At 53.2% G+C, this 12,051-nt stretch overlaps 4 protein-coding genes across 4 annotated transcripts; 3 read left to right on the top strand and 1 right to left on the bottom strand.

The window, feature by feature from the left end:
- Positions 1–392: 392 nt before the first annotated feature.
- Positions 393–889, top strand: ACRALDRAFT_209500 (uncharacterized protein; the record flags this gene model as incomplete). Its single annotated transcript, XM_071022702.1, has 4 exons — positions 393–425; positions 495–671; positions 731–802; positions 854–889. 4 exons carry the CDS (start codon positions 393–395, stop codon positions 887–889), a joined length of 318 nt encoding a protein of 105 aa, XP_070873060.1.
- A 248-nt stretch (positions 890–1,137) lies between these two features.
- On the bottom strand, positions 1,138–2,535 carry ACRALDRAFT_2043135 (uncharacterized protein; the record flags this gene model as incomplete). Its single annotated transcript, XM_071021326.1, has 3 exons — positions 1,138–1,239; positions 1,322–1,968; positions 2,070–2,535. The coding sequence occupies 3 exons, from the start codon at positions 2,533–2,535 to the stop codon at positions 1,138–1,140; spliced, it is 1,215 nt and encodes a 404-aa protein (XP_070873061.1).
- A 431-nt stretch (positions 2,536–2,966) lies between these two features.
- On the top strand, positions 2,967–4,457 carry ACRALDRAFT_1081249 (uncharacterized protein). Its single transcript, XM_071019122.1, has 4 exons — positions 2,967–3,059; positions 3,171–3,398; positions 3,554–3,686; positions 3,807–4,457. Exons 1-4 carry the CDS (start codon positions 3,040–3,042, stop codon positions 3,954–3,956), a joined length of 531 nt encoding a protein of 176 aa, XP_070873062.1. The 5' UTR covers positions 2,967–3,039; the 3' UTR covers positions 3,957–4,457.
- A 2,820-nt stretch (positions 4,458–7,277) lies between these two features.
- On the top strand, positions 7,278–8,379 carry ACRALDRAFT_2028550 (uncharacterized protein; the record flags this gene model as incomplete). The annotated part of the gene is made up of 3 exons (XM_071020536.1): positions 7,278–7,819; positions 7,902–8,212; positions 8,312–8,379. 3 exons carry the CDS (start codon positions 7,278–7,280, stop codon positions 8,377–8,379), a joined length of 921 nt encoding a protein of 306 aa, XP_070873063.1.
- Between the last annotated feature and the right edge of the window lie 3,672 nt (positions 8,380–12,051).

Genomic DNA, 12,051 nt, shown 5'->3' on the forward strand with positions numbered 1-12,051 from the left:
TTCGCTTGTTCGTCACTCTGTGGCGGTTTTGCCCGGACACGGACCTTATATTATGTAATGATTAGCAGTGATTTTGACTGGGTGCCGAGAAGCGAGTGACTGAGTATGAAGTAGACTTTCTTAGTCAGGCCCCGCGAGAGGTACTTTCAATTTCCAACAACTGGGGCAGTTGGGCTACGGTACTGTACTGTACCTAGGTACATGGAAAGAGAGCTATCAGCCTTGTGGTAAATTTTCACTGGCCAAAGACGACGACATCAACATCCACAGCTTCACATCCTCAGGGTCAACGGTCAACTCAAGTCAGCCACCCGAACTAATCCGAGTTGCGAATCAACGCCATCCAAGACACATCCATTTTCAAAACTCACTCTCTTTAAATAACATTCAAGATGTTCGGAGGATGTAGGCAGCACATGTCCCATGTCCCCTTTCCTGGATAACAACCTAGCTAACATCCTCTCTTTTCTTCCATTCTAGTCGCGCCCCCCCAGCTCTCCGCCGAGGAGATCAAGCAAATGGAGGCCGAGGCCAATTTCACTATCCAGCAGGTCCTCGTCTCTGCCGTCATGCTCTACCTCTGTATGTCTTTCGTCACCCTCGACCGGCTTCTTGCAACGCCTGCTGACCTAGATCCCTTCTCTACCTTAGCCCCTTTCGCTATCAATGCCGTCTCCAGCATGTTTTAAGCGGCTCGTATACGAATCATAATTCCAATTTTCACATCTAGTTGCAGTTAATCGCAACTATACAATGGTCTGTCGGCATCATGTGGGATGCAAAGGAACAAGAGTTCTTCGCGGTCAATACACGGAAGCCTCGCGAGTACGACGATACCAAGGCAATGGCTTAGATATGCGAGACGAGACCAGTGTACAATATCTTGTAATATAGTCGGCGTAAGGTCCGCCGAAATCAACGGGCCCCTGGGATAGCTAATGCGTTCATGAGACGGGACTTCTCCGACGCATCTCTCTGGAAAATAGAGCTTCTGATGGTATCAATTGTGCCTCGTGCTCGCCGGCATTTTCATCTTCACGCCGCAGCCATTGTGACCTAAAGCTTGACCCGCTACAAAACGAATACAATCGCCCCCTTCTCCTCGCTACACACTCTTAACACTTTTGACATCCCTCGTCACCGCGCGTCCATTTCCTTCTCCCACAATTCATAATCTTTGGTGATCGACTCGATTTCTTTCTTGAGGTGCTGGATTTGTTTGTCGTAGTCTTCGAGCACCTGTAACATCGTGAGCATGAAGCAGCAACAACCACAGCACCAGCTTGTCGAGGACCAGGGGAAAACATGGAGCAAAACAAACCTTTTTAATCTTCCATTCCGTCTCCTCACTCAACGTCTCCCCATTAGCCATAGCCGGCTTGCTCGCCTCCTTCATGACCTGGTCGGCGCATTCCCGGATCTGGATCAACTTGCTCCAGAGCTCCTCCTCGCGCGCGCTCAGCGCCGGGTCCTGCACGGAGCGGTCCAGCTCGGCGAGCTTGGCGCGCAGGTCGTCCTCGTCGCCGCTGAGGGCGTAGCCGCGGTTGCGCAGGACCTGGACGCGCGCCGCGAGCGCGAGACAGCGCTGCTGCAGCGCAACATGCCGCCGCCGTGCCGCCAGCGCCCGCACGCTCGTCTCGAGGTCGTGCCGCGACAGGATGGCGTCCAGGCTCGCGTTGACCTGGTGCAGCCGCACGTTATGCTCGGCCACCACCCGCTTCTGCGTCTGCAGCCGGTTCGCCAGCCCCGCGAACCCAGCGCAGAGCACCGGGATGAACCCCTGCCCCGGCTTGTTCTGCAGCGCTTCCTCCCATTCCTTCGGGTCTTCGTTCGGTCCCGGCTTGTAGAACGGGACCGCCGCTTCGTCCACCTTGTTGTAGAAGTAGTGGCGGAACACGCAGCTGGGGTCATCTGGGTGCCACTTGCGGAACGTCGTCGCGATCTGCTCAATGGGCGGCTTCTGGTTCCCTGGGCAAAAGAAAGAGAACAATGTTAAAACGATAACTGGGAAGAGGATAGGACAGCTTTTGAAGAACTGCAATGGGTCGGGCAAGCAAATGGGAACGTACGTGGTGTCTCGTTAGGCTGCCACAGGGAGCTTGATAGCTGCGCCTGCGACTGCGCGAGAACAGGCATCTGCTGCGGCTGCTGTTGGAACGGCTGCTGCTGCTGTTGCTGCTGCTGAGGTTGTGCCAATGAACCCCCAAACAAGCTCGATGTGCCTTGGTTCTGCTGGCCCCCAAACAGACTGGTCGTGCCCTGGTTCTGCTGCGGTTGTCCACCAAATAGACTAGTTGTGCCTTGATTCTGTTGTTGTGGCTGCCCGCCAAACAGACCGCCTGTCGCAGCAGGTTTCTGCTGGTTACCGAATAAACTCGACGTTCCTTGGTTTTGCTGAGTCTGTTGACCTCCGAACAAGCCGCCCGATGTTGATTGCTGCTGCTGAGGCTGCTGTTGCTGCGGCTGCCCGAACAAGCTCCCGCCGAACAAGCTACCGCCGCCGCTTTGCGCGGCCGGCTTTCCAAACAAGCTCATCGTCTCAGTAAAATGTGAGATACCCGTTCAACAGAGAGGAGATAAGGTCGCGATAGGGGCGAATGTGGCACCGAAAGAAAACAAGCTGGGTGGACTTTTTTTTCTGTCTTTTTCAGTACATGGCAGCAAAAAGGCTCGGTCGAAATACAATGAAGAAAGGAGAAGAAGGAAAAGTCTCCAAAGAGAAGAAATAGTCGATTCTGGAGGCAACCGTGAGGTCGGCCAGAAGTTTGCTCGTGTTGTTGTACTTTGTTAGCTGCCCAGGACGCGAAAACAATTACTGAGTACACTGGGAGCTGTAATTACCCAGTACCTTCACCGTAGCTTGACCGAGCAGCCGCCTTCACAGCATCAAGTCAGCCTCGCGCCCCACCCGGAACCGACCCAATCAGAAGCCGTCGATTCCAACCTCACCATGTCCAAATCGCAACCGGTGGCTTCCCGGCATTGACAACAACTCGACTCGTTTCCCACGACGAATACCACCCCTCAAAAGTCGCAACCATGGCGAACCGACGGCCGCAGTACGTTCATTCGATATTTTCCCCCCGTATCGGGACCCAATTGACCCCGCCTCCGATGCAATTGGGCCCATCAGCAACGGGCCTGACGTATGGCTAACTGTCTTCGCCCAGGTTCAACCAGCAGTTCCATTATGACACCACCCCTCTCCCGGACTCGATCCCCAAGGTCCAGGAGATTGGTGCCAGCTCTGCGCCGCTGCTCTCGGCCTCTTTCTTCATCGGCGCCCGCTGCCGCGACTATAACGATGACTATATGAAGTGCAAAACCGAGGCCAATGGCCGGGGCGAATTCGACTGCATGAAGGAGGGCCGAAGGGTAACGAGGTGTGCCCAGAGCGTGTACGTTTGACCTTCCTCTATCTTGCTCCATTGACACCGGTCTTCTCTTGCATGAGGAGAGTGTACTGTCCATGGCCATCGGGCCTGGGCCGTAGTTATGTGCTCTGTTTTGCCATCGGGACCGAAGCTGATTGGGATGTAAATGACGACCACAGGCTTTCCGATATCAACGCGCACTGCCTTGAGACATTCCGCGCCCACTGGAACTGCATCGAGAACAACAACCACCAGCTCTACCAGTGCCGTCCCCAAGAGTGGAAGTTCAACAAGTGTGTCTACGAGAAGCTGGTGCGTCTCCCTTCCTCCTTGCGTCCATCTCGGCTACATCACCTTTTTCCCCCCTCCACCCGTCCATTGGGAATCCCCACACGATTGAGTTGAACTGAAAGGCTGATGATCCCATCGCAGAAACTCGAAAAGACAATCCCCGACCAACGACCGGGCGCCGTCCCCGTCGAGCTGAGACAACAACAGATTTACGCCAACCACTCCATCAACCCCCTCGAGTCCAAGCCTTTCATCCCGCCTACCAAGGCTGAGGTTGCGAAGCAGGCCTAGCGAGCGCAGCCGATGCACAATCGATGTTGTTGAGCCCACTGGTGCCGTGTACGAATGGTTTTCAAGAATGGAGAAGGCAGTGGCGGCGACGGTCACGTATAGAGCCGTGTAAATAGTGCATGAGTCAATTCCGAAAACAAATCGTTCCTTGTCACCATTCCGTCGTTCACGGGGTCGGTTACTGGCCTTGATACGTCAGAGAACAATACTCGGCGGGATGCGAATGTGTCCTTGGCTTCGCGGCCCAGTATAGTCTATAGTTCTATACATCGTCGTGGCGTGTGGTTTTCCGTGCATCAATGACCACGAAATATTCCGGCAACCAGCATTCCCCGTACAGAAATCCATTAGATGTTCTCCTAACTGCCTGTCTCTGAGCTCATCGAAATGACGACCACACGGCGATGCACTTTGACAACGGGACAACGATTACGCCGCAGCCTCAGAAATGCAATGAACTATGTATGCGAAATGATAGCAATATCAGCTACTCAGTCAGAGCCTCATTTGGGGACATGGCCGCCTTAGGCGCTCGACTTTTTCGTCGGAAGCGAACTGGCACAACTTGGCTTTGAATACACGGTTGGCTGCGAACGAGACGAGACAGCAAGGAGGCACGAGATAGAGACATTCATCTAGTGTATTGATATTATTCTGGTACTATTATCTGCGTTTGCAGAACGAGCCGACCAAAGCCTGGTCACATCTCCATCAACAGGCGCCGACCATGGCATGTCTGTCCTTTTTTTCCCTTTTTCCCAGCCGACTGCAACCCGTCATTCCAATTGAAGTGATGCCAACCGCTCCGGAAATATGATATCTAGTATTATATTACGGCTATAGTAGACCTCATTGGTTGTCTTGCCGTATGTCGACTACGTAGTCGGGCCAACATGTTCTCATGAAGCTAGTTTGTTGATGGCAACGGCAGACCCTTTTTTACCAGCAGGCCAAGTATTGAGACTCAATATATATTTCCATAGTAAACCGATAATCGGAGCTGTCCTTCTTGGGCCATGTGTGGCGAATAGGGTGGCTCGAGTTTAATCGACTATAGACTATATTCGTAGACTCGTCTGACGCTGGATGGGGTGTTGTGTTGGACTTTTAGACTCCGCGCCTGGGGACAATCCGGGCGCTGGTCCGTTGAAACGACGGTTCATGATTTAGCCCCGGTGATGCGGGCAGCGAAACGGTTCAACGATCACCCCAAAAGCTCGGTTTTTGCATGACCGGCCTCCGAGGTTCGTACGGTTCAAGTTTCGTGCGCTCGATATCACATGCAGAAGTCATGATCTAGAAGCATCGAGCCTACCCAGGGGGTCTAGTCAAAACTCCTAGACCCGGCGTGCTGTTGATTATACATAATTATGATGATACTTCGTAGGTGGCGATTGATGAAAGGACATTCTTGCAGGGAAAGGGCCGTTGAATAAAGCTTAGCCAAACATCAGAGTATTGTCCGTTGAAATTAGGACTGTTTCAGAGTGAATAGGTGCTTCTACGAGTGGTCGGAGATGGCGCAGGAGTGATGGCGTCGCAGAGCCACTGAAAGACTCGGGATTTCCCACCATCGGTACCTAGGTACATGTGGTACCTAGGTACGTTGTACAGTGCACGTTGTACACCTGCCCAAGGTGGTACCAGCTTCTGCAAGGTACCAGATCTTGGAGGGTCGCTTCGGGAAAGGATTGGTGGTAACAGTGATTGGCGTCAGGAACCGCCGTTGCTGCCCCCACCGCCCCCAGAAGGTCGCAGACTTGCACCCGTCTGAGGACTCACTCCGTCTGAGGGCATCACTAAAAAGGGGCTCTTGAAACGAGGAGGTTCTACGTGGGCGTAAGTATTGCAAAGTACTTCATCCGGTACGACGAGGCCATGTGCCTCAAGACCAAGATTACCTCACCTTGGTACCTTATGTACATAGGTACGGACATCGCTCCCTGATACAAGTACAGCTCCGAGTTGTTACTTGGCGATGTCTCCTGATGCCCTCAAAAAGAGCAAAGCCGGCGGGAATGGTCATTTTCCTTCTCTCATTTATAATAGCAATTGTGTACTCTGTACCAGCCCGCCCTGGATACTATCGCACTTTGATGTAATTACAATGTATGTGTACCTCACCGACCTTGATGGAAGGCGCTGGGCTGGGACAGGGATCGTGGTTACCGCAGGCTTGTCCCTCATCTCCCCCAGGGACTGCCCCTTCCCATTGTGCCGCCCAGCATCTCGCGCGGGAGGTGCCACTGACCGATGCTTTTTAGCCCGACGTCCGTCTTTTTCCAGCTCTTCTCTTTCCCCTCTTGTTCCTGTTTCCCCTTCCCCATCTCTTGAGGAGACCAGTCTATCCGACCTCAGTCCGCTCCTTTTTCCCATCACCACCGCTTTCATTTCCTCCTTTCACTCCTTCTTTAGTGTTTGTCTCGACAACACGTTCTTTCCTTTTTTTGCCTTACGCGAATTCTGAACTTACGAAAAAGAGCCACCACGATATTCGGTCTTACCACGTTACGCTCCTTTCACAGCATTGTCTTGATTGTGTCGCCATCTTCATAACGAGATCCTCGACGGAACCGCATCAGCAGTGCTGTAAACGAAAAACTCGACTCTGGGAGCAAGAGAGAAAACTACAAGTCACATATTTCTCCTTTTTCCCCCATCGCGAAATCCTTTCGATACCGAAACTTCGACTCTCGACACGCTCGCCGATACCTACCAAGAATCGATATTCAGGGATTGTACCCCGTGAACAACAAACCAAGTCAACAAGGTAGGTGTGGTTCTGGGACCGCCAGATTCCGGCGTGTCGTCTGCTTCCCGCTCGCACACTATATATGTTCTCTACACCATATCTATCCCTCCCGTGCCAAATCCCAATATATTGTCCCTGGATTTTTTTTGGTTCTCCCTCGCATACACACCTTCCCCCCACAGAAATTGCGCACCAACATGCCAGATGCACGTGGTAGTGGAGCTTTGAGCTTGTTGCGACAAAGGGTCGCAGCATTCTCCGTTGTCTTGACAAATGTATTGTTCACACTCCCGCTGTCTGAAATCGCCATGTCTTACTACCACGAATCACCCATGAAAGTGATGGGAATGCGTCGTTCACCTGTCAGAAGCCCTCATAACCACCTACTTATAGCGCGACCATTTTCAGGCTGCTCTGCACTTTCCTTTCACTTTGGTTATCTCTTTCAAACTCGGCCGGCCATATTTTCCCGTTCATTCCTACATGAATTCACTTCGAATCGTCTTCGCAGGCGAAGCTAACTTAATCAAACACAGTTCTTCTCCTAGGGCAAACGGAATACCACCATCATGAAGACTTCGGCTTTTCTCGCTGCTGCCAGCGCCATCCTGGCCTTTGGTGCTGCTATCGACAAGCGTGCCATGGAGACGGTCTGGGATGTCCACTATGTTACTGTCACGGTCACTGCTGGCCAGGAGCCCACGCACTATCCAGGCCAGCTTCTGGGTGAGAAACCCAGGGAGTCTGAGGACGCTCCCACCCCGATTTTCTCGACGGTGACGGTGGCTCCGAGCCCTTCGCCGAAACCCGCTCCCGCCCCAGCTCCGGTTCCCGCTCCTGCTCCCGCGCCCAACCCCCAGCCTGAGCCGGAGCCCGAACCCGAACCCGAACCTGAAACCCAGCCCGAACCAGAGCCGGCTCCTCAGCCTCAGCCAGCTCCCCAGCCTCAACCTGCTCCTTCGCCCCCTGCGACGGATGATATGCAGGAAGCTGCTCTGTTCTCTCATAACATCCATCGCAGCAACCACTCCGCTCCTGCCCTGAAGTGGGGCGACGACTATGCCAGCTACGCCCTTCAGACGGCCAGGACCTGCGTTTTCGCACATGACTTGTGAGAATACACCCATGGCTCGCCCGCTCCCTTCCGATCTTTGCTCGGAAAACAAATGTGAACCCGCTAACGACAGTAATAGGGCCCCTGGAGGCGGTGGCTATGGCCAGAACCTTGCCTATTGGGGAGCTAGCGACGGGCGTGGCCTCGGTGCTGCTGGTGCCATTAGACGGGCCACGACGACCCAGTGGTACAACGGAGAGCTGAATCTGTACCCCTCCCATTTCTATGGCAATGAGCCCGACATGTCCAACTTTGCTGCTTGGGGCCACTTCAGCCAAGTGGTCTGGGTCGATACCACTACCGTTGGCTGCGCCGTCCACTATTGCGAGGCAGGTACCATTGACAGGAATATTGGCGTCTGGTACTCTGTCTGCAACTATTACCCCGCTGGTATGTTTTTCTTTTTATCGTTTCTTCTTCCTGGCCCCCGTATCCTGCGCGCTTGGTCCAAGAATCCGGAAACATCAGGTGTTGACTTGACTATCATAGGCAACGTGGGCGGTCGTTTTGCTGAGAACGTGCTTCCTCCTGGCGGTCAGCAGACTGTCTTCGCCTAAGCGGCCATCTGGGTGGCAATCCGACCCAACTTTGGATGAACTCGGAGGTTGCATCTCTCCATTGGATATGCAGTCACCAAGCTTAACCCGTTCTCTTCTTCGCCTGTGAACAGTCACTGGGTAGCTTGCGTCGAAAGGAAGACGTTGACCGGAATCTGGACGAGGCAATTTTCATATTCGATTCTCACTGTACTTTATTACCACGATCGTACCGTACGATGCGTTTTTTCTTCGAGGCCCTTCCAATCTCCCTGGGGGACGGAGGGCCCTCATTCAACTTCTGATCCTTCTTCATTTGGCAGCCAATGAATGGCAGTTTTGGTTTCTCTTTGGCAATTGATTCCCTATCACTTGGTCATTGCACGAAGCAGAGGATGACGCCATCGCAATCGATGAAGGAATGGATGGGTATGGTGTAACTGGAAAAGGAAAGCTTTGGCGAATGGAAAATGCACGTTCACGTACTGCCTGTAACTGGAAAAGGCCAAGAAGGGAAACCCCCGAGGTATCCTTCTACCTGCAACCTGTTCTCCTTTACATACCTTTCCCGGTGTGCGGACGGGATTGACTGACTTACCAAGTTCGGTTGGTGCAGCAAGCGCTGCACTTTGACAACCTGTTCGAGCGAAGGACCCCAGAAAACAAAACAAACAAAAAGAAGAAAAGAGATGGAAAACAGGAAACAAAACGAAAAACTTGGGTGAAGCCCCGTGTGGCTGAACGCATTGCAGCGCATGATAACTTGGCGAACATGGTGCAGGCTCATTGGCTTCATAAAGACGATGGAGTCGGGATGCGTATAATGCGGACAGATGGTTAGTCCGCTCAAGCCGCCATTTCGTTCTCGTCTATTACTGCAATTGCCATTTCGGGACATCTACTTCGTAAGATGTATTACGCCGTGGGGGTCGGCCTTGACCTCTTGGGCGCGTCCGGCCAACAGCGCACCCACCTCGAACGCTTGCTGGCAATGGAGTATAACTTTGTATTCCGAGTTTTTTTTTTTTTTTTTTTGGCAGAAGTCGGGGACTTACCTTGGTTCCTTCACCTATACGTCACAGGCCTCCCACTTCTCTTTCTCTTTGTCTGGTTTTCTTTTTGAACACAGACATACCGTCATCGTACTCTGGAGGACCGGGAGAGATAGGCACCGCGACTTATCATTGACTCGGCCGACGTCATTTTGCCTTGCAGTTGGACGCAGAGAGAGCAGATACAAAAAAGGCACAGCTTTCGCTTTGATGGAAATCCAGAAACTCATCCACCCCGTTGGAAGCAATGACGCCGTGGGCTGGGAGGAGCCCTCCGACTGGGACGCCAGCTGGATCCTAACACGTACCGACTTTGACAGGTTGCCTGCGGTGGCACGGGCATGGCAGCACGAAGGATGGGCCACGCCGACGCCAGAGCCGTCTTCCGATGGCAAGAGATCGACGTGTGAGTCTCAACTGAGGTAAGAAACCAAGGTCGGAGAAGTGAACAACTCCTCTTCTCGCCTACTTTGCTTCTCGTATATTCGTATACGTATACACATACGTCTTCTTTTGTCCTTGTCACCCTTTATAATTCACAGCGTCTCGGAGTCCGTCCTACCTCACTAACAACAGTGCACAGGATGGGAGAAGATGATATCCTGAGAGGGCGGGATAATCCTAGTACGAATACACATTCCTTGTCGTCGACGCATCCTCCTCTTTGCCATGGTCCCACGACCGGAACCTTGCCAACGCCTTGGCTGGACTTCAGTTTCCGAGTTGCTGCGCACTTCGCGACAGAGGCCATCACGGTAGACATCCCCGATATGGGCGCTACGGAACTCTGGACCGTCTCGCAAGGGACTTGGTCGGGCTCCCTTGGAAACGGCACTATCATGGTAAGGGCGAGGGGGGAAAGTCCAGAGCGAACCTAAGGGTGTTATCTAGCGTCGTAACTCCACCGACGAGAGCTGCGGCTGACCAGTTTCTTTTTTATCGTTGACGCAACTTCAGGCTGGTGGCTACGCCCAAGGTCGTGAACGGACACGATCACGCCTTCAGGGTCGGGAAACGTGCCGTGTAGACACCATGTTCAAGTTTCGGACCGATGATAAGCCGCACGCCATGTTCGCATTCTCCCTTCTCTTCCAGGCTGTGTTTAGGTGGAGGGGGAGGGCGGATGTGGCTGACATAAAAGCGAAAACTGTGGCAGATTAGAGATGCATGGCCGGGGATTTGTGGAGCCCACGGCGGCGCCGGGTGGCTCGATGGACGCAAGGGGCTTGCTCAAACCCGGAAGTCATAGGATGATCATCAACCTCACATCGGCAGACCATCGGTATGCGAACAAAGTCAACCTGGGTGTGTGGGTGGGCAGCTGGATATGGCAGGGAGAGAGGCTTATGGTTGAGTATGGCCCACCATTCACGTCCCCTGCCCCTGTCCCTGGCCCCCCTCGGTCCACATGAACGTTCAGGAACGATGTTATTGACTTCTTAGCTGATCGTTAAGCAGTGTTTACCATGTGGTTTAGTTGGTTGCTGACATGCATTATCGGCGACAAGCCGGGCTATTATTCCTTTGGACGAAACGGCGCCTTATTATGGACGGCAAATGGCAAAAATGAAGACCGTCAAAAGAAACCAGAGACGATTAGTCCTCTCGAAGGCAAGGACATCCAATGTGAAAAGAAGATGGTGATAGACGAGGTGGCCGTTCGTGTTCCATCCGACTTGGCGTTCGAATTCTCAAGCCTCCCCCGGTTTTCCAGGCGTCCCTTCCCCGGCTTCCAGTGGGAACGGGAGGATACTCGTGGGAGGACTGGCTTGTTTAAGTTTCTCCACCGAGTGAGCCTCTGTCCATCTATCCTTCTTGGTGGCCGTGATTTTCGTACGTCGAGCACGACATGGACTACTCGCAACACAATGAACTCTCCTTCTCGGCCTATCCTAGGAGCGGTTAGTTCATGTCCCGAAAACCACTTGGAGCGTGTTAATAACATTTCCACGCTTTATATTTCCTCCGCTCAGGGCGTTCCCCAGTCACTGTCAAAGTGAAGCCTCCAGGTGCCACCGAGACGTCGAGACCAAGTTATCTGCACCGGTTGTGTATTCACGAATCTCCACTCTCAACGACAACTTGTTCGTTTCAAACAATGAACGAGGATTTGGCTTTTGGTGCATGTTCGTCTTTCCGTATCGGCGCATGGCGCGTTGTAGTACTGTTGCAAAACCCCGAGCTCGCCAGACCGGTACGGGGGGAGGGGCACATTTCGGCGTCAGCCCCTGGCTTCGATTCAGCCATCTGTCGTGTCCAGAGACGGGGTATTGTGGACATGTCGTGGGAAAAATGCTCGTGTGGTTGTTCTTTCTCGGGCTCTGGCATGAGAGGTGGAGGGCCACCGTCGTGGTATAAAGTTCCGCTCATGAGCCTGCTGGCCTCGTCCTCTACTCTCATCCCCAGCCGCATTTTGTTTTACCAGCAGAGAAACAGGCACCCCGTGGAAGAAATCCCCACCCATCCACCATGTTCTACAACCGTATACCGGCCATCGTGGCCGTCCTCCACCTGGCTGCCACGCTGGACCCCTCCGGAATGATTGCTGAGTACGTCTTCATCAGTCCACCCCGTCTCGCTTACCCCTGACGGTTCATGTCTGATGTGTTCATTGTTGGGAGGGGTGGTTAGGGGTTGTATT

This window comes from Sodiomyces alcalophilus (assembly GCF_042370955.1).
Source record: "Sodiomyces alcalophilus JCM 7366 unplaced genomic scaffold ACRALscaffold_6, whole genome shotgun sequence".
Lineage (NCBI taxonomy): Eukaryota > Fungi > Ascomycota > Sordariomycetes > Glomerellales > Plectosphaerellaceae > Sodiomyces > Sodiomyces alcalophilus.